Source organism: Canis lupus, chromosome 1 (genome assembly GCF_003254725.2).
Source record: "Canis lupus dingo isolate Sandy chromosome 1, ASM325472v2, whole genome shotgun sequence".
NCBI classification, from domain to species: domain Eukaryota; kingdom Metazoa; phylum Chordata; class Mammalia; order Carnivora; family Canidae; genus Canis; species Canis lupus.
Window position 1 is genome coordinate 57,803,724 of NC_064243.1, and position 25,440 is coordinate 57,829,163.

General features: G+C 35.7%; 2 protein-coding genes across 4 annotated transcripts in view; one reads left to right on the plus strand and one right to left on the minus strand.

The window, feature by feature from the left end:
- DCBLD1 (discoidin, CUB and LCCL domain containing 1) overlaps positions 1-8,117 on the plus strand; it is a 98,230-nt gene extending 90,113 nt beyond the window's left edge. The window contains exon 16 of the mRNA XM_025422840.3: positions 7,750-8,117. Within this exon, the coding sequence (XP_025278625.1) occupies positions 7,750-7,802 (53 nt within the window). The 3' untranslated portion in view covers positions 7,803-8,117. The remainder of the gene's footprint in view (positions 1-7,749) is intronic.
- Positions 1-25,440, minus strand: part of GOPC (golgi associated PDZ and coiled-coil motif containing) — a 40,222-nt gene that overhangs the window by 12,938 nt on the left and 1,844 nt on the right. For 2 of the 3 annotated variants that reach the window (XR_003126397.3, XM_025422841.3), the window contains exons 2-5: positions 7,915-8,079; positions 6,411-6,434; positions 3,390-3,565; positions 2,053-2,218 (exon numbers count right to left, since the gene is read on the minus strand). Coding sequence is in view for 2 of the 3 variants with exons in the window: in XM_025422841.3 (XP_025278626.1) it covers positions 2,053-2,218; positions 3,390-3,565; positions 6,411-6,434; positions 7,915-8,079 (531 nt within the window). In the remaining variant the exon portion in view is untranslated. The remainder of the gene's footprint in view (positions 1-2,052; positions 2,219-3,389; positions 3,566-6,410; positions 6,435-7,914; positions 8,080-25,440) is intronic. The other variant, XM_025422842.3, reaches the window with a different exon arrangement.

Below are 25,440 nucleotides of genomic sequence, written 5' to 3' on the forward strand. Positions count from 1 at the left end.
ATGTTTATTTTCACTAGAAAATATCATAAAGATCTACATACATTTTAACTAGTTTATAGATTTAAAAAAAAAAGGCAAATTGCCAACTGGATCATTAATTACTTTTCATTCTGTTGGGCTCTGGAGTCTACCTCTTAAATAAAGGACTTTACTCTCCATTAATTATTCTTTCTCTGATACTCTTACTCTTTCCTTCTCTAAGTTCCTTCCCTGTCCAGCATATAAACAAATTCTAAGCCTCTTCCAGCTTTAAATACAGACCATGTGAAAATATAAAACAAAAGAAAAACCCTTCAATTACCTATCTTCTTTAGATACCACCCTCCCTCCACCTTTCCTCAACCTTCACACAAAGTTAATCCTAATGATATCTATTTCCTTGCCTCCCACATTCATTATCCTAGTCACTGTAATTAGGGTTTTGCCCACACTTGCTCTTTAAAACTGTCTCCTCCACTGGCAACCAACACGGCTATATTCAATGCATACTTTTTAGTCACTATCCTATTTAAACCTTGCAGAAAGTTGATACTGTTCACCACGCGCTCCTTTTCTATGTACTTCCTTGGCTTCTTAATCAATTCTGTGGTTTTGATTATAACAGATGATTAACCTAGTGTTTCCTCAACTCAAGACTTTTCCTAAATTCCAGAGTCATATGCCCAACTGGATATATTTTGTTTGTTGCAATGGCACCTCAAACACCACATGTCTAAAACAAACCTCATCACATTTCCTCCCAAATCTTCCTTTTCCTCTATTTGCTTTATCAGTGAATGCCATCAACTCACTCAATTCCCCACATCAAAAATCTACTCTTCCTTCTCATTTACCCACTTAACCAAAAGCAGTTAATCACCAAGTCCTCTTGATTCTTTTTTGTTGTTGTTGTTTTTAAAGTCAGCTCCATGCCCAGTGTGGGGTTTGAATTCACAATTCTAAGATTGAGAGTGGTATGCTCTACTGACTCAACCAGCCAGGTGCCCCCAAATCTCCTTGATTCTAATTCTCTCAAACCTACCCTTTCTCTCAAATATACTTCCCCTATGTTCACCAGTTGTTCCGCAGGTTACTATAGTATCTTTCTAATGTACTCGACTCTAGTTAGGCCCTCTCCTGTTATATTCTCTTCACTTTACCAAAGTAATGTCAAAATAATGTTAAATCTTAAGTCCACCATTTTATTAAAAAATCCCATGATTATCAGGTTAAAGTTCATACTCCTTTATGCAGCATTAAGTAACTCTTGCCATCTGGCCACTTCCTAGAATTTAATGTGCCTCAAAGTCCCAGAGAAAACAATGGCAAAAGGGCTTATTTGCAATCTGCGCTCTTCTCCCATCAATTTCATGTACATATCAATTCTTCTTAAAATAATCTTTGCAGAGATAACAAATACTTGAACTTGTTTAAGACCATAGTTTATCTGGCAATAAGATATGTAAGCCACTGGGAAGGAGTCAGACATGCTTTTATTATGGAAAGGCTTATATTATCAGACAGCTGTAGTAATGAAATTTAATAAAGATTTATCCAGATAGAAAAGCTCTTGTACAATGATGGCTACAGAAGCAGACAATTGGACACGGACCTCAAATTCCATTTTTTTTTTTTTTTTTCAAATTCCATCTTAATTCAAGACCAAACAGGTGGAAACATTAGTTCAGAAACTACAGCTGAATCTAGTTACCAAAAATTCCCTTAAGAACTACCCTCAAAACACTTGCCACTTTATTAACATGACATGTTCTCTGATAAGCTTAAAAAATGAATTTAAACATGCCTAAATATGATCCAGAAAAATTCTGAAATATGAGTCAAAGTACGAGCAATATGTATCTGCTAGCAACAGTTCAGTTTTCAGAAATATCGTTTCAGGGCATTCAGGTAAGTCAACTAAGAACTTCATGTATCTGTTCTAAATAAGTTTAATTCCACTTTAACTTTTAAAATAATGGTTTTAAATACTACTAAATAAAAACCATGAAAAGGACTTCTGACTAAAGGAAGAAGGAAGAGGTTGAGTATGAAACAGTAACAAAACAAACATACGTGGCCTGGAGGGGCTTGCATTGGTCGTTTCAGGTCATTTCGTCCTCTACAGGCTCTGATCACAGTTTTGTGACGATGCAAATGTATTTCAGCTTCCAACTGGTTCCAAAGCTTATCGTGAGCGGGTCCCTTCATATCTCGCCCTAGTAATTGTATTTGTTGGACCCTTTATATTGAGAAAACAGTTAATTCAGTTAGTTTTTCATTATTATAATTTTTATTACAGAGAGAACTCCGAAGAATTACTGGATACCAGTAGCTTTTGCATAAACCTCAACAGAAAACCTATTTCTGTTAGTAATAAAACCTGTTAGTAATTAATACATTTAGGACCTCCTGATGTTTCTCAGATTTGTAACATACCAAAAGTCTGAAAAGAACAGATATCTTCAAGAGAAAACTAGTTTTTTTTTTAAAAAAAAGAATGAATGAAACCTTTTCTAACCATATACTTAATTCAAATACATCTAAAAAATTTTTGAGACTGATGTCAATGAACATGTCTTGCACACAATCAGGATAGGTCAACAAACTCAGGCACTATTGAATATTAGTCTTTACAGGAACCTAACAGTACAAAAACATTTTTTTAAAAGACAGTTTCTTTTTAAAAATTACTGTTTTAAATATGGCAAAAGTTACTAGAAAATGTGCACTTCAACATGATATAAATTATTTTTATTTGCTTCACATCAGTTCTTAATGTGCTGTGAATAAGTAAAAAAATATTTATCAAAAGTAATAAATCACCAAATTTTGTGATTATAAAAAATTAATACAAGGAGAGCACCATATTATTATGATAAAGTCACTGTCATTCCAAAGTGTTTTGGAGAGTCAAGAAAGATTACATTTCAATGATCACAGAAAGAATTCCTTAAGAAAGGCTATACATGTGAACATCATCTTTTATGGTTTCAAGGCAGGAAGTGGCTGAAAGGTGCAGATCTAGAGTTACTAGCATGTCAGAGTAAGTTCCTATCAGTGTGTGTGTTTGTGTATGTGTAAACCAGAAATACTTATGTAGTATGGCTAAATAAATCTACAATATATAATGCTATCAATATTAACAGTAAGACAGAGAGAGAGAGTGAGCCAGAGACACAGGCAGAGGGAGAAGCAAGCTCCATGAAGGAAGGCTGACGCAGGAACTCGATCCTGGGTCTCCAGGATCACGCCTTGGGCTGAAGGCGGTGCTAAACCGCTGAGCCACCCTGGCTGCCCTATAAAATAACTCTTAAGATAAAGATTAATGTTTCATTTACCATAAGAGGTAAGAGTCAACCTCACTAAATATCTAGCTACTTAAGAATACAAGGCACTCATTTTTTACACACCTTCCTGCCAGTTCCTTATCCAAGTACTTGGCAGCCAGTCTTGCCCCATAAACTTCAGCCTGGAGAACAGCTATATGTCTACGAAGGGCTTCATTCTCTTTTCTCAACAACTTCACTTCAGCTTCAAGTTGAGCTTCTTTCATTTTTTCTTTTTTGTTTGCTTCCAGCTCTCTCTCCTATTTAAAACACAAAAACAAAAACAAAAACAAAACCCACGCACAATGTAATGAAAATACTTTTTTAAGGCTTTTTAGCAACATACCATGTTTCTCAAAATACATAAAAGCGCACAGTCTGTTACAATACCAACAATGAAAGCATATGATAAAAGTTACCATTTCTATAAAATGGAGCATACAAAGATTTGGATCCAGTTCTTTTTAACTAGTACCAGAAGGTGTTGGGACCACTTCCACATAAGATAATTTCATGCCTTGGGGTACTCTGACACTGAGGATACTAAAATAATTAGTATTTTCTAAGCTTATGTCATCATACACTAATAGGAGTGGTTGCAATGAATAACTGAATCTTCTCCCTATTTATTTTCTAAAAATGACTCAAGAAACTAGACTAAAATAAAAAAAAAATCACTCTGGTGGCTGTATCCAAACACTTAATTAACTTTAAAGCAATAATTCTATAAACAAGTCAAAATTCTTCACTTACATAGATTCCATGGTTAATTTACCTTAGAGGACTACCAGAAACTTAAACTGCTTAAATTAGAACAGATACTCTAATTTTTTTTTAAAGAATGTTTGATGGTAATGGAAAAATGCTGGTAACAAACGTACTGAAAAATTTATACATTAAAAAATTTCTCTGCATGACCATATCTATGGTACAGATTATCACTGATTTTGGGGATGTGATTCATCTATCCCTATGTCAAAGTGAATGAAGTAAAATAAATGTTTGTGGAGGAAAACAGGGCCCTCCCTACCTGCCTTCTAGGAGGTAGGATGGACATCCATTTTTAATTCTCATAAAAGAATGCTCTACTTGGTAGAGAGTCTATATATGTGAATTACAGGTGTTAGCTAGAGTATAAAACCTCAAGATCTTTGCCATCCAATTTTTATCACAAGCTTACATATGAGAAATAATGTTCAATTTACCTTAAAAGTATAAAGTACAATATGTCTACTCCTACAACTCAGGGGTGACCAATGTAAATGCCTTCAGGGACCCAAGCACAAAACAGACCAATACAAGACAAAGTCGAGTGGAAAATGGAAGGTACAAAATCCCGCCTAAAGGCAGTCAAACTCAAATACACAAAAGCTCTGTGGCCAAATAAAACTCTTCCAAGAGTTGAATAAGGGCCCTGATAGATATTTTAAGTGTTGTTTTTGGATTAACAAAACACTGTAAACTTCCATTTATTCTGAGTAGAAATGTTTTTACTGCCTTATAGAACTGCTTTTACCGATTTACTGATAAACAGAATCTATAAATCCTGTGTAAATGTGGTTGTATCTGTTGATGAGATGTGGAAGAAACTGTTCACCCTGTCCCCTTTGTGAGACTTAAATAAAGGTCTTGCTCAGCACCAGAAAAAAATGCTTCTCTTGAGCAAACGACAAATGATACTGTTTCTATTTGTATGGGTACTGATTATTGTAATTATTTCCCTTTTTATTCTGGGTAGTAAGCTGAGAAACAAATTCAAACAAACCTCTAACAATTCTGGAATATACTTTGGTACTAATCTAATGTCTGCTTTGGTCTGTTTTCTCAATAGTATATCAATAAATGATACACTAAAACATCAATATATGACATATTCAAATATAAGGCAGTGAGTACCACAGTCTTAAACACAAAAAAATAATATACAAGCTAAAATGAGTCATTACCAAATGGTAGATATATTTACTGCCTCTTTGATTACTGTTTTTCAAGAATCTGAAGAATAATCTAGAATCCTCCTTTTACAACTTTAGAATTATTAAAATTGCAATTTATTTCAGAGCATATTTCTTGAAAGGCAAGAATCAGTTCCAAAAAAACTCCACAGTTTAGATAACATGAACAATAAGCTTTCTTATGACATTTACTGAAGTTAATGCTATTTGTTTCAGAAAAAAAGTTCCAGAAGACCAAGTATTCTTTGGTTTATGGGCTAAATAAACTTTACATTGATATTTGTCTATGTACAATTGCCCTGATAACCTATTTATACAGTATTTATGGAATTTACAAAACACATATTAAGTCACCACTTTGCTTTCATGATTCAAACACCTAATGATTCTGACAAACTGTCAGGCCTGAAAATAACATTCGCAAACATGAATAGGACTAAGAAAACTGAAGTTAATCTTTTTAGTTTTTAAAGAAAAAAAATATGAATCTTTAGTTAGCCCATTTATTAGGTAATAAGCAAGAAGCTCATTTTGTATTTAGAGAGCCAAACAGTGTATTTTCAAAAGAAATAAAGCCATCAGACAAACTGGAACCTGATTAGGTTAGCATAGTGAGGAAAATATTAAGAATTTATACATTGTTATTTTCTAAAATAAGTTCTGGCAAAAAGTTTCAAAATTCAGTTGTTTCAAAGGCCACACAATTATTCCAAGACTGCTAAAAAGTTGTGACACATGCAGAAGATGAATACGAAACCAACATGCACATTCTTTCTCTGGGGATAAGTTCAAATAGAAAAAGAGAAAAAAGCTAGGTGTTCTTAATATATCTTCAAAATACTCAAGTGGGAAAACCAATTGCTCTTTTGAAGTAGAGGTTTCAACAAGTTACAAGGCTTAAAAGTTGTCAAAAATGGATGGGCTCTGTAAATAATGGTTATAAATCACAAACAAAAGAAAAATCTTTCACAACGTGTACTGAGAAAAGAGCAATGGGCCACCAACTGAACTTTTCAGGTACTGGAAGATTAAAAAACTATCATCATGAACATCACATCCAAATACAAAGTGACAACATATAATATGCAAATAAGACAATAAGAACACTTCAGCGTAACGTATTAAAGCCAAACAGAAACAACATACTTACCAGCTCCTCCACAGAGGGGACAGACTTAAGATATAAGAAAAAAGTTTGATAATTAGAAAAATATCAAACAAATGAATTTATCTAGTGGTATAATCATTATAAGGAAAACTCCCATACGTTGAATATCATTTGGGTAAAGTTCATTAGAACAAATATATTTGCAAATCCATAACCTACAGTAACTACACAGTGTTAGATTAAAACTTTTTGTTTTACCAAATTAGTCAGCTCACCTGGTTCAGTGCCTTCTACTACAGCACCCTGCTTCAGATCTAACATTAAAACTTCAAGTAAACTCTTTTCTAGTGAAAATGTATACACTGTTTCTCAACGTAAACATCAAATATCCCAAAAAAGCAGTGAGAAATCTGACTCATTTCAGTTAAAGAGAACAAGGTTACTAACTTAGATTCATAGAATTTCTGAATTTAAAAGATTTAAGGAGAATGGAAATATTCATTTAAATAAATTCTAACAAGTAAAATTTAAAAATGTATGACTATCATCATCCTCATTTCATTTCCTGCCTCTCCCAAGCTATATCTATCTTACTGCTGTGTCCCCTATGGTCAACCAAGTGTCTGGCACATACTTGCACACTTAACAAGTACGAGATTAAGCTGAAATGAGACTTAAAAAATTTTTCTACTTATATTAAGAGGGCAAAGGTTACTTATGGAAAATGTATATATAATACATTTATATTATACAAACATTACAAAATGTTCAATGGCAGAAAAAAATGCTCATAAGAGCAATAGGAAAAAATATGCCAGTGGTTGGCACCCAATTCCATTTTCAACTCCAGTTTCACAAGAGGTGGCCACGTGACCAACTAAGAGGCTGAAATGCAAGTTGGGATAGCCAATGAGATGGCTAACTTGACGGGCAAAAATTGTTGAGGAGGATTTCATGAAAAATTCTTTAGAACACTAATGCAGCCTGGAAGCATCCTTTTGCCCTTTTCTTAGATTCTTCCTTCTTTCTGCCTAGAATAAAGAGATCCTAAGGATGGAAACCATGAGCTAAAAATGGCGAACACAACAACAAAAAGCATATTGGATACTTAGTATCTATAGAGCCATCACATAAGCTCTGTGCTGCCTATTTCAGGGCTTGAAAGAAAATAATTTGTACTATTCAAGAATATTCCCAGTGTTCTCTGGACTTGTTATATGCAGATGAACTTAATCCTAACTCACCCAACAGGGCAAAAAACTGTTTACACGTTATAATTACAAATATCTTTTAAATATTTTTACACAGATATTTTCAAATAGGAAAAAAATCCTATTCTAAGTATCAACTGCTTATTGATATTGTCACTTCTCACCTCTAGGTGCTGAGACTGTGGATGATCATGAAGACCTTTACATTTCCTGCGTTTTCTAAATTTCCCACACTTAAGCACATATTACCTTCTATATTCAAAAGCCTCATTAAAAACTGTCCTCTTCATCCTCTAAAATACATGTAAGTATATGTTACCTTCTAAACTACTTACCAGTTTTGCCTTAATGGTACCAGAGTCAACACTCTGACCAGTTTTAGCATGGAGCTGAAGCTGGATAGAGTGCAGCTGTAAAAGCTGATCGTGGACTTCTTTCTCCAACACAACTTTCTCTGCCTGTGTCTCTGTCAGTTCAGATTTCAGATCCACCAACTGTGCCTTATAAAGCAACAATAAAAAACATCAAGTAAGCTTAATTTTCTTTATTTTGACTCTAGTAATTATTCAAAGATGACACAGACTGTGTTTAAAATGAATAGATGAACACCAGCCTGAATAGATGAATTGACAACTCTTAAGACATCCAACTATACAGTCATAAATCCAATAGCACAGGTAAGATACTTGAGTGGCAAGAGAACCAACTCTTCCATAAACCATATCTTTAAAAAAAAAATGTTTATTTATAATCTCTACACCCAATGTGGGGCTCATACTCAAAACCCTAAGACCAAGAGTCGCATGCTTTTCCGACTGAGCCAGCTAAGCACCTCCATAAAACAATATCTTCTAATAACACAGAATGCTACTTCCATTTTACTTTGCTTACTTGAAGAGGGCTTTTCATTGTTTTACCTTTACCTACAAAGTTTAGGAAAATATAAAGATTGGGATGGCTCATCATCCTTAGAGATAACATGTGCTACAGTGGTCCATTAACATTAATGGTACATTAAAGGAGAGGCCAGTAAGTGGCCACCCCAGAGAACACTAACCTCTATCAACCAACCCACTATCTAGTAATTATTTTAGGTGCAAAGGTGGGAGCCACTAAGGTCATAATGGGCCTAAATATCAGAAGTCAACTGTAAGCTACAGTTAACTGTTACAGCACAGAAGAACAACTCCTCAGAACTGCTTACCCATTCAAGTTGAAGTTTTTTTCACATTGGTGTGCTTTACAATTGTGCACAAGATGTGTGTCTCTTGTGAATCTGGTCTTCCTAACTGGCCAGCAGGTTAAAGCTCAAGAAAAGGCCTGAGTTTTCTATTTAATTCAACATAATTGTACTAAGTATCAAGGGGTTCAGAACAATGCAACTCAATGAGAAAAGAATTATGTAAAATATGTTTAAAATTATAGTTAATTACTTAGGTCTTAGAGAAGCTTTCTTATCAACTGAGGTGATATAAATGCAAGCCAACCAAAGAAAAATGTGTCAAGTTACAGAGATACTGAGAATTGGTCATCTTAAGGAATTCAAAGTGAACAACAGTTTAAAAAAGGTTAGGGAGGGAAAGAGAGTTTAGAAGTGCTTTGCAGTTAAATGACAAGGACAAAATATAAATAGTAAAGCAGATATTTATAGTAAAGCAGTCTAGAGATGGAAAGAAGACTAGCAGAGGCAGAGAGAAACCAGATGCAACTTAGGTAAATTCTCTGGGTACAGCAACCAAAGGGCTGAAATACATCTCTACCTCCCAACTGCATCAATCAATGTAGTACATAAAAGATGTTCAATAAATATCTTTTTTTTTTAAGATTTTTTTTGACAGAGAGAGAGCAAGCACAAGCAAGGGGAGTGGCAGGCAGAAGGAGGAGAAGCAAGCCCTCTCGCTGAGCAGAGAGCCCAGTGTGGGCTTGAGTCCAAGATCCTGGGGATCATGACCTGAACGGAAGGCAGATGCTTCACTAACTGAGCCACCCAGGTGCCCCAATAAATATCTTTAAGTTGAAATGAATTCTAATACTAGCCCTGTGTTTACAGTGCTTACAAATCACTCTGTCTTCACTCAAGTTCCCCAATTTTAAGACAGAAAGAATACCCACAGCTTTGACTACTGTCGTAAGATTATTAATCTTCTACATAAAGCACTTCCTAGAGATGAAGATGTATGTTACCAAGGAGATCAGGCTACTTAGAGAAGTTATGGCTGACAAAATTCCCAAGCCTAGACAGGAAAGTAAGGCTGGATGAATGGCTAGCTCTGGATGAAAGACCAAAACTGAGATTTAATCTCATTGGAAATCACTACATGTTCTCAATGACATTTTTGTTTTTAATAATGGCTTTACTGAGATATAATTCCCATACTATAAAATGCCCTTTTTAAAGGTATGAGTGAGTGGTTTTTAGTATTTTCATTGAGTTATGCAACCATCATCACCGTGTAACTGTGAAACATTTTCTTCCAGTGACATTTTAGGGACATGCTATTTGCAGGTAAGACAGCAACACTAGGAACACCCTACTGTGGCTTGCCAAATGCTTTATCATGGGAACTTTGAAAATAGAAAAAAAACATTTCATAATGCTGAAATTGTTGGCAACACTTACAGATTGGATGTCTAGTGGAAAATTAGATTGACAATAACATATTTCAAGCTTAAATACTGAAATTGAAGGAAATTGTAAGATTAGGATGGTAGTTTATTTAGACATGAGGGAGGAAGATGAGTTTAAGTTTTGGACATGCTTGATTTTTGTGTCAGCCATGACATATTCAACAGGAACTATCTCACAGAATGTTGGAAATAAAAAAAAAAAAGTGATAAATTGGGACTAGGGTTGGCACCAGGGGCACAGAGATAGGAATTTATATCCTGAGACTGAACTGGAGGGAAAACAGATGGCCAAGAAGTGGGGCTTGGGTAACAACCAGAGGTAGAGGAAAAAAGGTGGCATGCTATAAATATAAACCAAACCAAAATGCTTCATAATATAAACACCACTTCATTTTGCTTGTGTTATTTCTTAGGGATCGCTCCATATCATAACAAGTTCCTCATTCCTTTTTACAATATTTTTATTCAACTGCAACTTACATCAGAGAAGTACACACATAATAAATTCCAGAAAATAAACGTATCTATTTAACTACCACCCAGATAAAGAAACAGGTCAGTACTAGCACTGGAGGACATCCCTGTGGCTCCTTCCCAATCACTACTTCCCCATTCATCCACAGACATAACCATCAAAGTAATATCCCGAGTTCTAACATCACTGATAGTTCTGCCTGTTTTGTTTGTTCGTTTTAAAAATATTTTATTTATTTGAGAAGGAAAGATAGAGATAGTGGTACAGATAACAAGAGAGAGCAGGAGTGGGGAGGAAAGGAAGAAGCAGGCTCCCCGCTGAGCATGGATCCTGGTGCAGGGCTCTCGCCCAGGCCACTGGGATCATGACGCAAGTTGAAGGCAGACACTTAACTGACTGAGCCACCCAAGCACCCCGAGTTTTGCCTGTTTTTAAACATCATATAGATACAATCATATGGTATGCATTCACTCATGCCTGGCTTTTAAGATTATATTTATGGGATTCATTCATGTTTTGTATAGCTACAGTTCATTCATTTTCATTACTATACAGTATTCACTAAATGAACATACCAAAATTTATCATTTTCATTCTACTTTTGATGGACATTTATGCTATTTTCCAGTTTTTGACTCTTAAATTGATACTGCTATGAATCTGTCTTTTGGTACATATGAAATACAGTTCTGTAGAGTATATATCAAGGAGGGAAACTGCTGGTTTATGGTGTAGGAATACATTAAACTTTGTTAAAATGGTCAGTTTTACAAGTGATTGTGCAACTGACATGCCCACCATGCATGAGAATTTCATGTTCTTGCCTTCACTTGGCATTGTCAGTCTTGCCTATTTTTTTTACAGGATTATCTATTTCTTTCTTATTCTTGCATGCACATGCTCTCCTTCCCCCATCCTCCAAACACAAACTAACACACTTATTATGAGTAGGGGAATGGACCAAAAAGGGGTGAAGGGGAAGGAAAGGTGCAGGCTTTCAGTTATAGGATGAGTAAGTCAAGGATGAAAGGTACAGCATAGGGAATATAGTCAATGGTATTATAATAGCACTGCATGGTGATAGATGGTAGCTACACTTGTCCTGAGCACAGTATATAGAGTTGCTGAATCACTCTATTGTACACCTGAAACTAATGCAACATTGTGTCAGGTATAATTCAATTAAAAAAAAAAGATTTAAATGCTAAATAATTCAATTAAAAAAAAAGATTTAAATGCTAAAAGAAATAAATAGGCTAGTAGTTGGCTCTGTTCTTTAAATATAATAAACATACATGAGATTAACATAGAACTTCATGTCTTTTGCCTAAAGACTAAGTTTTTACACATATCTTTTACAAATACTCCTAACTGAAAAACTTAGAAAAAGAAAAAAAAAATTTACATGTATGATAAATATGTCTTATAGATCTTCCACTTAACAAAAAATATGCCTACCAAAAAACTTATAAACATCTAAAATCACCTATTACTAGACAATGTTCAATACATCTTGAAGATTGCTCCTTCAAAGTACAAATAAGTCTTGAGGCTCCTGGGGTGGCTTGGAATGATCTCAGTATCTCCCTCATCCATACTCCTCAGTGTGCAAGAGCACATGTGCACTTTATCTCAAATAAATAAAATCTTTAAAAAGAGTTAAGTCTTGCCTAGAAAGTCGTTTTTAGTAAAAACAAACCCCAAAACAGAAAAACCCAAAACTCAAAATCCATAGGTTTTTATATATAGTCTTTGAAATAAAATAATCACAAAAGGAAAACAAATATTTGAATAATATGCACTTTTTGAGCAATATGAAGCTTATGCTAAAGTGAACCTCTCCCCAGAAATAGTTTAAAATAATCCATTTAATCTATCACACAACCCTTATCTTTTTTAATTACAATGACTTTTTTTAAGATTTTATTTTTATTTATTCATGAGAGACACAGAGAGAGGCAGAGACATAACCAGAGGAAGAAGCAGGCTCTCTTCCGGAAGCCTGATGCAGAACTTGATTCCAGAACCCTGGGATCATGACCTGAGCCAAAGGCAGATGCTCAACCACTGAGCCACCCAGGTGCCCCAACAATGACTTTCATTCTGCATTTGTCTTATTATTTATGAGGTTGTCTAATACATCCTTCTATGTAGATCTGGAATATATTCCTCTATGTAGATCTGTAACTGGAAGTTAGATCTAGAGGTTTAATTAGGGGTGCCTGCCAGAGCAGCACCTGTCAGCAGAGCATATGACTCTTGATCTTGCAGTTGTGTGAGTTTCAGCACCATGCTAGATGCAGAGATAACTTAACATTAAAAAAAAAAAAAAATCTTTAAAGGTTTAATTAGATTTACTTAATTAAATCTTTGTGACAAGGGATATACTGTGTGTTTCAAGAGGCATATACTGCCTGGTGATCCCACTATGATTTATCTTTCAAACCAAAAATCTCATGGTTAATAATTGAGCAAAACTCCTGGAGTTAAGAGAGAAGCTAAAGAGGCATATGTGGTATTCATTAATTAATTTGGCAGGCTAATATTTAAGTCGGAAATGATTATATTCTAAAAGGGCAAGGAAAATAGGGTCTAGTGCTTGGGTCTTTTGAATGTGGCCTTTTACAAACAAGGACTCTTCATTAAGTCAAACAATTTCTCAAGAGGTTGCTCAACTTAAAAAATAAGTAAAAATTATTTACAAAGAGAAGATGCAGATACTAAAATTCAAAGCCCAGGCTCTCTGTTCCTCCTTGTTCAACAGACAGTTGCATCTTCTTGTGCAATTCCAGTGGGTCCCTGAGAAATGGTTAAGATCGGAGAAAATGGATTTGGCCATATTGGGCACCCCGTCACCAGGACTGCTTTTAACTCTGGCAAAGTTGATACTGTTGCCTTCAATTACTCCTTCACTAACCTCAACTATAAGGTCTACTTGTTCCAGTATGATTCCACCCATGGCAAATTCAATGGTACAGTTAAGGCTGAGAAGAGAAAACTTGCCCCAAATCATCCCCAACATAATGAGAATTCTCTTGACCTTGACAAGTTTCCATCCCAGATCCTATGAAGAAGGACAGGGACCTAGGAAGCCCTACTTTATCATATACATTGATAAAGTACACTGTATCTACCCAGAAAAATAAGTAAAACAACGTAAAATTAAATTCAAAGCCCAATTTTATTTTTGAAACAAGTATTTTAAGTTTATTCTAAATTGTCATATTTAAGTAACTCTTTTTTTGTCTATAATATAAGCATTTTTAGCTGCTACAAAAACTTAAGTCATTGATAAATTTTATGTCAAGATTAGAAATATCCGTATTTTACTTAATGGCTACCTTCCTAATACCACCAAATGTTAGAATTCAAAGAGATCTTAGCACAAAGACTATGATTATGACAATTACTATTTACATAATGAAACTAAGGCCAATCAAAATTGCTTTTATATCCAGTTACCTAACTGGTCTGCAGGAAAACAGCACTTTGAACCCAATTACTCCCAGGGCAAGACAGTGGAAGTGTTATCAAGCAGCTGGCGAGAAGGAAAAAAATGTGTTTCTATAGCTACAATATATATGTTTAACTTACTAACAATATTCCCAGCTACCACAAAGCATCTATATACCATATGGCAGGCATATACACAACACAGATTATCTGTAATTCTTACCAAACTCTCCAACTTTTTTCTTAATAATTAAAGAAACTGGAAGTCAGACTTTAAATGTTATGCCCAAAATCACATAGCTAGCAAGTAACAGACTCAAAATCAATCTGACCATAAAAAAGCCTGAGAACTTTCATAGGACTACCTTACCTTGGCAACACCATAACTAGTAGAGGGTGAAAGTTTAAAGGAAATAGCTGATTTCAATCTTCAACACTTATTTAAAGTTTCAAGCAGTATCTCAAAAAACGTTTTAAAAAACAAAACCAGAAACAGTTAAAAAAACTATGTTACACAGAGATTTAACTTGGGATACAATCTTTTCACTTTTCTACATTTGATCTTGGAGATTCATTTACAGAAAAAAATAAAACAAAGCTGCCCATCATATTCTTTCCCTAGCCAGTAAGGATAAAATGATGTCATTCTAGGAGGGTCTCTGGGCCTTAAGACCATGGCCTTCAGGACACCCAAGCCACTAAATTACCACTAGTGAGATTTTTCTAAAGTAGTGATTCTTAGCATGTGGTCCAGCTGGAATGGAGTGTGGAGACAGATGAAAATTCAGGACATATTTGGCAAAGTAGGAATGAAGTATTCCCAAAAATGAAAAGGATAGAGAGGCAGTCTATTTAATAACTTTAGAGCATTATCATCACCACTTATTTGTATTGAATGCAGCTGTTACTATTCTATTTCTCATCTCATACTCTTTCAAACATCCAAATTTTTCCAACACGGTAATTCCTTTCTAAAATAATCAGTCACTACTGGATTCCACTCTGTGGCACCAAAATCAAGGGAATTTTTTATTTGGCCTTTCCTATTTTTCTACTTTGTCTAGACCTTAATCCTCCATCCATGTTATCTTCTAAAAATACACAACAGCTATGTCTTTCTTTCTAAACATAAGCTAGTTTTTATTTAACAGTCTTATGGATAAAAATGCCAATTAGTTTACCTTAAGCACCCCTCAAAAACCTTGAGTTCAGGAGAGGATCAAACTAGTTTCTAAGACAAGAAACAAGCAGACATCATATTATATAGCAGAGAAGTTGGATCTAGATCAGTCATTAGTTCTGGCATGTCATTCACACCAAACATTTTAGTAACACATTTTAGAACGCCCAACCTAAGAACCCAAAACAATCTGGTAAAAATATTTTTATTCTGCACATGAAGAAACTGAGGCCCAAAGAGATTAGGTGAGTTGCCATGCAAATTACAAATTGCATGGAATTAAAACGCAGACTTCCTGACATCCTTGTAATCCTGGCAGTAATGGGAAATGGTGACAAAGCAGCCCATGAGCTGCAAATGAGATCACATCCCCAAATCCCAGACAGGGCTTTAAGCAAGATAACTCATGTAAATGCACAGATAGACACACATGCAGGCACAGACATGCATGCACATAAAAGCACACATTCCCCAAATTGTTTAAGAATCACAGAGAGAAAAAAAAGAAAAAAAAAGAAAAAGAATCACAGAGAATACAGTTGACTCCAAAGAGCCGTTTAACTGTAATGAACTATAGCACAGAAAGCTGCTGACAAAGAAGGAAGTATAATCTCATATTTACCTACAGATGTTTCTATACCTTCTGTTTTAAAGTATTTGTACAAAAGGTAATCACTAAAAAGAAACAATTATGCTTTTAAATGTATGGATTTTTTTTAATGTTTGAAAATGCAGTTTAGGATGAAAGTACAGATTAGAATTTAAATCTCTAGCAATTATGCCATTTAATGCCAGTATCTAAAATTGATCATCTACACCCACCTACTTCCCAAAAGGCTTTAAAGCTTAGAAGATAAATAAAACAAATGTAAAATATAAAAAATAAAAACATATAGAGATGGCAAGATATCACTATAAAAACAACATCCTAATACTATAAAAATACTACTATAAAAATACCATCCTAACCCATTATTGTGTATTAACTTTAATACTGATTTTCCTATTAATAGGAGAACCTTTATATATTACATAATTATATAATTCTCCTTGTCTCATTAAAAGAAGCAATGCCATTTCACCTGGTGAATGCAATGCCAGTCTCACCTGGTGAGACTCCTTCTTTCCTGGAACTAGACTTTTAAAAGAAAGCATCACAGAAACTGTTGTATAAAGGATCTGGACCAACAGCAGAAGCAGAACAGAGCCATATTCTTCATGTGGCCTTAACCTCTTATGACAAAGGTCAAGGGAATAATGTAACTAACAAAAGCATTTTGAGCCATTCTCTGGTTTTTCTTCTAATCCTTCCACATAGCAGAACAGTCTTAGAGCTAATCTGAGTTAACCCACACCTTTTATAAAGAATCTCCATCTTCACTTTTCCCTTGTGCCTGGAGTGGTCAGTATTGCTCCTACTACCCGATATTATAGAAAGCCAAGAAGTCCTATTCCAAAACAAAGACTGTGAGCAAACAGAAAATATATTCACAGGTCAAATATAAAAACCTCTGCCACCCCCTGATATACAAAATAATATTCAATAGTATTCCTCTTTATTATAAGGCAGCTGCTGAAACAGTCTGCTCGTTTGGCTTACAAAAGTTCTGGGAGAAAATCCCACCTATTCGCTCCAATTTCCTCTCTATCCAAGCAGAAGGACCACTAACTTCATCTGTTGTCATTTCTCCCCAAACTGCTCTGCAGCTAAAACAAGCAAATTTATTTTTATTTTTAAAATATATTCATTCAAAAAGTATTTATCAACCCCCCCACCCCAACCATATGCCAAGCACTTGGCTGGGTTCTGGGGATACAATGGTAGTAGATGAAACATATGTGGGTCCTGCCCTGCAAAGCTTACAGTGGCCTCGTGTGGGAGGCGGCACATAAAGAAAATGAAGGGCATATGTAATGATAGCATTAACTACATGCCAGGCACCATTTTGAACATATTCATATTTTAATTGTATTAATCCTCATAAGAAGCCTCGAGAGATGCAATTTTTTGTGCAGAAAAGGAAACTGGAATGCAAAGGTTAGGTAACTTGTCCGAAGTCATTACAAGCAAGTAATAGAATGATAAAGCACAATCTGTAGGAAAGAAAGAGAAAGAAGCGAATTAGTGGGGTGGGAAAGTATGGTTCTTCTGGGAAGCAGCAGTTCTCACAGGTCTGTGGGACCTTTTCAGTGCAATCACAAGGTCAAAGCTATTTTAATAATAATAAAACATTATTTGACTTTTTCACTATGCTGACATATGTACAAAAAGTGCAGAAGCAAAGATGAATAGGATAGCATTTTAGTACAAGGTAATGCAGTGTGTTCAAGTTAAAAAAAAAAAAAAGTTAATTTAAGAATGCCCATGATGAGGCAGTAAAAATAATGAATTTTAAAAAACCTTAACCCTTGAGCATGTTTTTTTTAAAATATTCTATGTGATGAAATGGGAAGTGTGCACAAAGTGTATATGCTGCATATCAAACAAACCATGTTGTCCCAAGAAAAAGCATGTATGCAATCGCTTGAGTTGTAAAACATTTTCTTTCATGGAATATCATTTTTATTTGAAAGAAGAGAAAATACAGGTGTTAAGATTAATATATTTGGTAGACAGGGCAGCCCTGGTGGCTCAGCGGTTTAGCACTGCCTTCAGCCCAGGAGACCTGGGATCGAGTCCCACGTCGGGCTCCCTGAATGGAGCCTGCTACTCCCTCTGCCTGTGTCTCTGCCTCTCTCTCCCTCTCTGTGTGTCTCTCATGAATAAATAAATTAAAAAAAAAATATATATATAGACATATTTTTGAGAATAATTAAGTGAATCTGTTACTTCAAGGCAAATAATTGGCAGCATTTACTGCCAATGATAAAAATTTGTGTTTTCAAATGAAAATTAGAATTTTGGAAAAATTGAATCCATCATCATGAGCTTGACAGTTTCCAAATACTTAAAGATTTTTCTAGGGGCATCTGCGTGAGTCATGATCCCAGGGTACTAGGATCCAGTTCTGCATCAGACTCCCCACAGGGAGCCTGCTTCTCCTTCTGCCTATGTCTCTCTCTCTCTCTTTCTCTCGGTGTCTCTCATGAATAAATAAATAAAATATTAAAAAAAAAAGATTTTTATAATGAGACTGGTAGTATTAACAAATGTGTTTTTAAGATTATTGTATGAGATGGGTCCACATTTAGAAAATCTGCATAACTCAACAAACCAGTATTCTGAAAATGACCAACCCATAATGTTAACATCATGACTCAGTAAAAGATCCATTCAATGACTACATTTTACAACCCAAACCTCTTTTCACAACTATTTGAATGCAGAAGCAGATGTAAGAATCCAGCTGTATTCTAGTAAGCCAGATATCTAAAAATTATTTTTAAATGTAAAGCAATGCTATTTTTTGAAAAGTTATTTTCTCACTAAAAATGATATTTTTATTAACATCCAATAAGCTTACTGTTCCTATTTTTAACTGATGCAATAAATATTTAAGGTTTTCTTGATTTTAATTTCTAATACAGTAAACGCCAATAGATATAACCCACATTAAAAAAAAAAAACTCTTAAAAAAAAAAAACCTCTTTGGGGACCTCATAATTTGTACAGTGTAAATGGGTTCTGAGACCAAAAAGTTTGAGAACTGCTGTCTTGCAGTCCGAAGGGTGGCCCATGTGGCTGGACCATATAGAATAAGAGAAAAGAATGGTAAGATATGTCACTGAAGACATACCCACAGGTCAGATCATACAGAGCTTGTCAGTTATAACAAGAAGTATGAAAAAAAAAAGAAAAAAAAAAAAAACAAGAAGTATGAATTTTATTCACAGTAAAATTGAGGAATTTTAAGCAGAAACACATGATCAAATTTGTTTTTAAAAAGGCAGCTGTGTGTAATACAGGAGACAAAGTGAATGAACTAGGATTCGGATTTGAAACAGTAACAGATAAATCTTGTGATGTGTTTTTGAAATTTAAATTACTTTGATGTTAACCTCAAAATGAAGTCCCAAACAATGCAAAATGTTTCTTGTTTCTATTTTAATGTCAGAGACCCCAGTTGCTCTATGATCAAACTGGAGGTAGGTTGAGGAGAATCAAGCCACCCAATATTTTAGAAATGTCACAAGCACACTAAGTCCATGTACAATACTTTCATATAATGATGTTTAATGTTACTTCTAGTCACAGTTTCAAATTTTTCTAAAATGGAATACCATGAAATATTAACTCACAAGTTATGTCCTTGTGAATTACATACCAGGGGAATCAATGAACCTGCAGATTGAGTCATTCAACAATGTGGCAGACACTGTGTTAGACACTATGGATATAATACGACAGACGCCCTCCCAGCTCTCAAGAAACTTGTATTACAGAACGATTATTTGATAATCTTGGAGGATTCATGGCGGAACATTAAAAGTGTTTCAAATAATTTATTCAAATAAACATTTATTGAGTATATGCAGCATGCCAGGATCTGGAGATAAAAAGATAAGTAAGATTTGGGTTCTGACCTTCAGAATTTCACTGTCTGGTTGAAGAGATAAAATTACATTTCCAACTATGGTGGAGAGGGTCATAAATACTATTATAGGTGCATGTGTGATTTGCCAATTCAAAAAGAAATGGGAAAAAAAAGTTAGTCTGGGTGATACATGCAAAGTGCCAAATCACTATATTGTACACCTGAAACTAATATTACATTGTACACCAACAAACTAGAATATAAATAAAAACTTAAAAAAAAAGTGAAAGGGTCTGAAAGAAGTTCATCTGAACACTGATGGAGATCAACCACTATATGGAGTAAGGAAAGGTGTGAGACATGAAGACCCCCAGCAAGTGAAACAGGGATGTGAATAGGTCAGAAAGGTTGGTATTTAATGTGTGAGTTTCCAATTTCCTACTTCAAAAAGGGGCCAGGGAGACACCAATTCTGTAATCCACATGAGAGTCAACTGGATATCCAGACTCAAAGGAATTACTACTCAATAAGGTTTGAAAGCACTACAGGGTAAAAACCACCAACCAATTCTTAGAAATCAAAATGGGTTCACAAAGAGAAAATGTTCCCACTTAAAGTCAGCTTTCACAAAGCCTTTGATATTGAGATTATTTCACCTTAAACATCCTGACCCTCGAAGAGCTTACCTTCTAGAGGTAAAGAGATGTGGCAACCACTAATGACAGTACAAGGCAACAAACTAAACAGTTCAAGTGAGTTAAAGGTGTTATGACAGCCTCTACCTATAGAGAGCAGAGAGATAAGTGGGGTGAGGACAGCTTTCAGAGATGGTGATGTAAGTGGTATCTTGAAAGATGAGTGGGTGTTTAATGCTGTACACAGAGGGTACAGAGAAGGCCTTATACACAAAAAGCCTATGTAAAAGGTGGTGATGCCATGCGAAAAAGCAAGGCCTATTTAGAGAACTGCAAACAGACCAGTTTTTTTTTTTTTTTTTTTAAGATTTTGTTTATTTATTCATGAGAGACGTGGAGAGAGAAGCAGAGACACAGGCAGAGGGAGAGGGGGGCTCCATGCAGGGAGCCCGACATGAGACTCGACCCGGGTCTCCAGGATCACACCCTGAGCCAACGGGCGGTGCTAAACCGCTGAGCCACCTCGGCTGCCCAAGACCAGTGTTATTGAGAGGCAAAAGGAGCTAAGAAGGGGTGACAAAGGATAAGGACACACACACTGGGTGGGCACTGACCACCATGCTAGAGTTTGAATTTCAGCCAACAAGTAAAAGGGAAGTATAAAAAGAATGACCAATCAGAGTTGCCCTTTTTTGACAGGAACCATTAAAATGAAACATTTTAGAATGATTTTGACAATGAAAGGACAGTTTGGAGCAGGTAAGAAGCACTAGGAGACTATGTTAGGAAAATGCAAGAAAGGATAAGGCTTAGCTATGCACAATCTCCTAAACTCAACTCTGTTATCTTTCCTGCCAGACCTGTTCCTTCTCCTGGATTCCTTATTGCAGTAAATGGTGTAAGTCTCCAAGGGCTATCATAACAAATAATCACAAAGTTGGTGGCTTAAAAGAACAAAAATTTATTCTCTCGCAATTCAGGAGGCCAGGAGCTTTAAATCAAAGGTTGCTTCCTTCTGGATACCCTGAAGGAGAAACTGTTCCATGCCTGTCTCCCAGGTTTTGGTGGCTGACAGCAATCCTTGGCATTTCTCAGCTTGCAGACATGTCACCTCAATCTCCGATTCTTTCTTCACATAGCCTTCTACTCAGTGTGGCCTGAGTGTCTCTTATCAGGACAATCTCATTGGGTTTAAGGTCCAGTCTATTCTGCTATGATCTTACCTCAATTCTTACATTAATCATATCTGCAACGACTCTATTTCCAAAGAAAGTCACATTCTGAGATTCTGGGTGGACATGAATTTTAGGGGAGACTATTAAACTCAAACAGCTATCAACTAAGCCATTTCTCAAACAGAAATGTGGTGGCATCTTAACCTCTCCTCCTCCACACCCTCTGCACATACATAATTATCAAATCCTGTTTCTGCTTCTTTAATTGAAGGTTATCTCCGTCTCTTCATCCTCATGACCATTTTCATTTCAATAACACTCCTGTCTGCATAGCAAACTTCTTGCTACAGCACTGGATTATTACTGTCGTCACTGTGTCTGTTACTAACCAAGTAAGAGAAAGACCGGAGAAAGTCACACAACAGGGCAGACTGGTTGTACCATGAATTTATGATAACTAGCTCCAAGCAAGTCTTCAACGTTGCCTGGCAGTCCTATTTCTCCAGCCAGCTGGCTCTCCCACTCTTACCTAACTATTTCAAATCTTTTTATTTTCTCCCAGCTCTTATTACTCTCACCCACTTTCAGCAGCTGTCCTAGGCTTCAGTTTTACAGAATATAAAGAAATCATCAGACTAAAACTCTTAACTTCCCACCTTCTGCTCTCAGTCTCCCTCTCCCTCAAAGTACAACAGCTGTCCTTTCAACTTAAGCTGTCCATTATCTTTACATGTATCTTGGATCTCCTCTTCATTCAGAAGCCTTATTAATTATCCCTCTCTTTCACTAGCATTTTCAGCTTTCCTCTCAACTAGATACTTTTCATTGGCTTATAAATGTGTTTTTTATAACAATACCTCCCTGGAACCCCACACTCCTCCTTCCAGCTATCTATCCAGCCACATTCACTCTTTCTGCCTGCTTTTCTCTCCACCTCCTCCCTCCTCCAACCAGGCATAAATGTGTGTGTTTTGGAGAAACTGGTTTCTCTAGTTCTGAAGCCCTGGGCCCCTTCCTTAATTCTGAGTAAAAGATGAAAATAATAATAATAATATTAAACCTATCACACAGGACTGCTGTGAGAATTAGACAAATCAATATATGCAAAACCCTGAGAACAGTCTGGCCATTAGTAATTGATCAGTAAGGTTAGAAATATAGTTATTGTTAATAATTCACATCCATCTACCTATCCAGCCAACTGACATCTTGCAGACATCCTAAATTCCCTCATCCTTCCATTCCAATCCATTTCTAGACTGCTTATTTTTACTTCTCAAGCCTCTCCTGTTCTTCTCACTTCCCTCCATCTCACTATCTTAGCCTGCACTATCATCCTCTCATATGGATCAGAAGAAGAGCCTCCTAAATGATTTACTGCGTTTATTCTGTTCATTATCCCAAACTCTCTCCTTACCCTAGCCTGAGTGAGCTATTTTAATCTCATACCTGAGGTTACCATCTAGTTTACAACATTTCCCAATGCTACGATAGAGTCCCCAGATCTACTGCAAGGCCAATAAAATCACGTAGATATTGTCCTTACCTACCTGTTCAAACTTATCTAGCATATCACTTCTTCAGCCAATTGACAATTACAATTGACAATTACAATTGACAATGCTCTTATGTAACATATACCAGATCTCTTTTTAGTTCTTCAAGTGCATTATGCACTTGCCTGTCACGTACATTCCACTTTCTGTTCTCTCTACTGGAAGACTGAATGATATTCCTATTTCTTGTGGCCTAATTAATTCCTACTTATTCTTTAGGTCTTAACTCAATGGTCCCTTCCAAAAGGAAGCCTTCCTGATCCCCCAGAACAGGCTCTCATCATTTTATGTACCTTTCATAACACTCATCAAAGTTGTAATTTCACACTTATGTGATAGTTACCCCAATTAACTATCGAATAGTTAGTTATCCAAGCTTTGTAACAGCAATGACTGTATCCATTTTTGCTCTCCACTGCATCCCAAATATCCAATATAGCATCTGGCACATAATTAGTGCTCAATAAACACATACTGAATCAATATTAACCTTCAAGCTGCACACTACATACAACATGGCATCACTGCTTGTTTAAAAACAGGGCAGCTGGGCAGCCCGGGTGGCTCAGCAGTTTGCCCCGCCTTCAGCCCAGGGCCTGATCCTGGAGACCCGGGATTGAGTCCCACGTCCGGCTCCCTGCGTGGAGCCTGCTTCTCCCTCTGCCTGTGTCTCTGCCTCTCTTTCTGTATCTTTCATGAATAAATAAATAAATAAAATCTAAAAATAAAAATAAAAATAAAATAAAAACAGGGCAGCTTTAAAGCAGTAAAAGAACAGTACCTCATTAGTTCATTATAAACATGTCTCTAGATCAGTTAAAAGTTTCTCCACTGATGGTTGTGAACAGTAAATCGCTTTGAAAAGATATACCGATTCAGCAATTGTTGATGGAAAGGAGGATATGACAGATGTAATGTTTTGCTGTTATTTTAAAGAAGGGGTAAAAAGGCAGAAAATTGTATTTCCAGGTAGAGAGGTAGGTTTTTCTAAAGTATTGGTTCTCAATCTTTGTTCTACTCCAACGCACTAATACTATATTACTACTACTCCTCTTACTACTATCCCTTTCAGTACCCGTGACTCCAGAATAGCTGTCACCAAGTGGCTTACCATTGCCGAAATTCTCAAGCAGGTGGGAAGTGTAAGTAAGAGACGTGAGTAATTTGAAATGGCACTATCTTAATATATTTTGATATTCTTTGCCCTCCCCTTCCCCTTATTAATAACCCTCTCCCCAAATATAACTTATGGCAAGCAGCAGTCACATAGATTTCATTTGTATTTTATTTTAAAATGTAACCTGTAATTTTTTTGAAGCTGAAATTGTTTCCTTCACTACTATATTAATATTTAACGTGGTATTACCTAAAGACACAGTAACTGGGCAGAAGAAGGAACAATCTACAAAGATACTCAATAAGTTACCCATACTGGAGGTACTTGTGTTTTGATAAAAATATTTTATTATGGTTATATGGTTTAAGGCATTAATCTCTAAAACCACTGAAATTCAATGCACACCCGTTATATCAAACCATACATGGCCTCAAATGTTGTATCTTAATGTTCATATCCTTAAAACAATAGAACTAATTCAATCCACTTATTAAGAAATAAGACAGAACTAGAAAGTATGGAAATCTCTTCTAAGATTTCAAGATCTCAGATGATTGGTAACTGTATGAGGCAACCCCTGAAATTCTGCAGAGAATCCAACAGCAGATCTACCTTGAAAGGCACTACTGACAATGGCCCTCTCTCCTTAGCAGTACACAAGCGATTCCACAAAAACTGTAAAACCTGCTAAATGTAGAAAGATTAGCTGCACAGATAAGCCAAATGTAGCTGAAGAAACACACAAACAAAATGTCTCCTCACCATTTTCTAAGATCTTTTAAGTCAAGGGTCTTCAAGTATGTTGAAGAAATACGCTCACATCATGACAGGCTAGCATTTCTTATTTTGAGAAATAACGCCACCTTCTAAGCCAGGATGTGGAGTCAGAATATGTAATTACAATTTCTGAGAAAAAGAACATACATAATTTATTATAGCTCTGAATACCCATCTAAAATATTTAAAGATGAGAAAGACTGAGCACCATCTCCTACTCATAGAATAATCTTTTCTCCACATTAGATTTTATATCTGACAGCAAAATATCACTATTGAGAGTGTCCTTTGGCCATTCAAAAAAAAATCAGTTAGATATTGTTTCATTTTTAAAAAGCTGTTTATCCTCCGTAGATACCTGCAGTTGTAAATGATATGAAAGTTCTCATG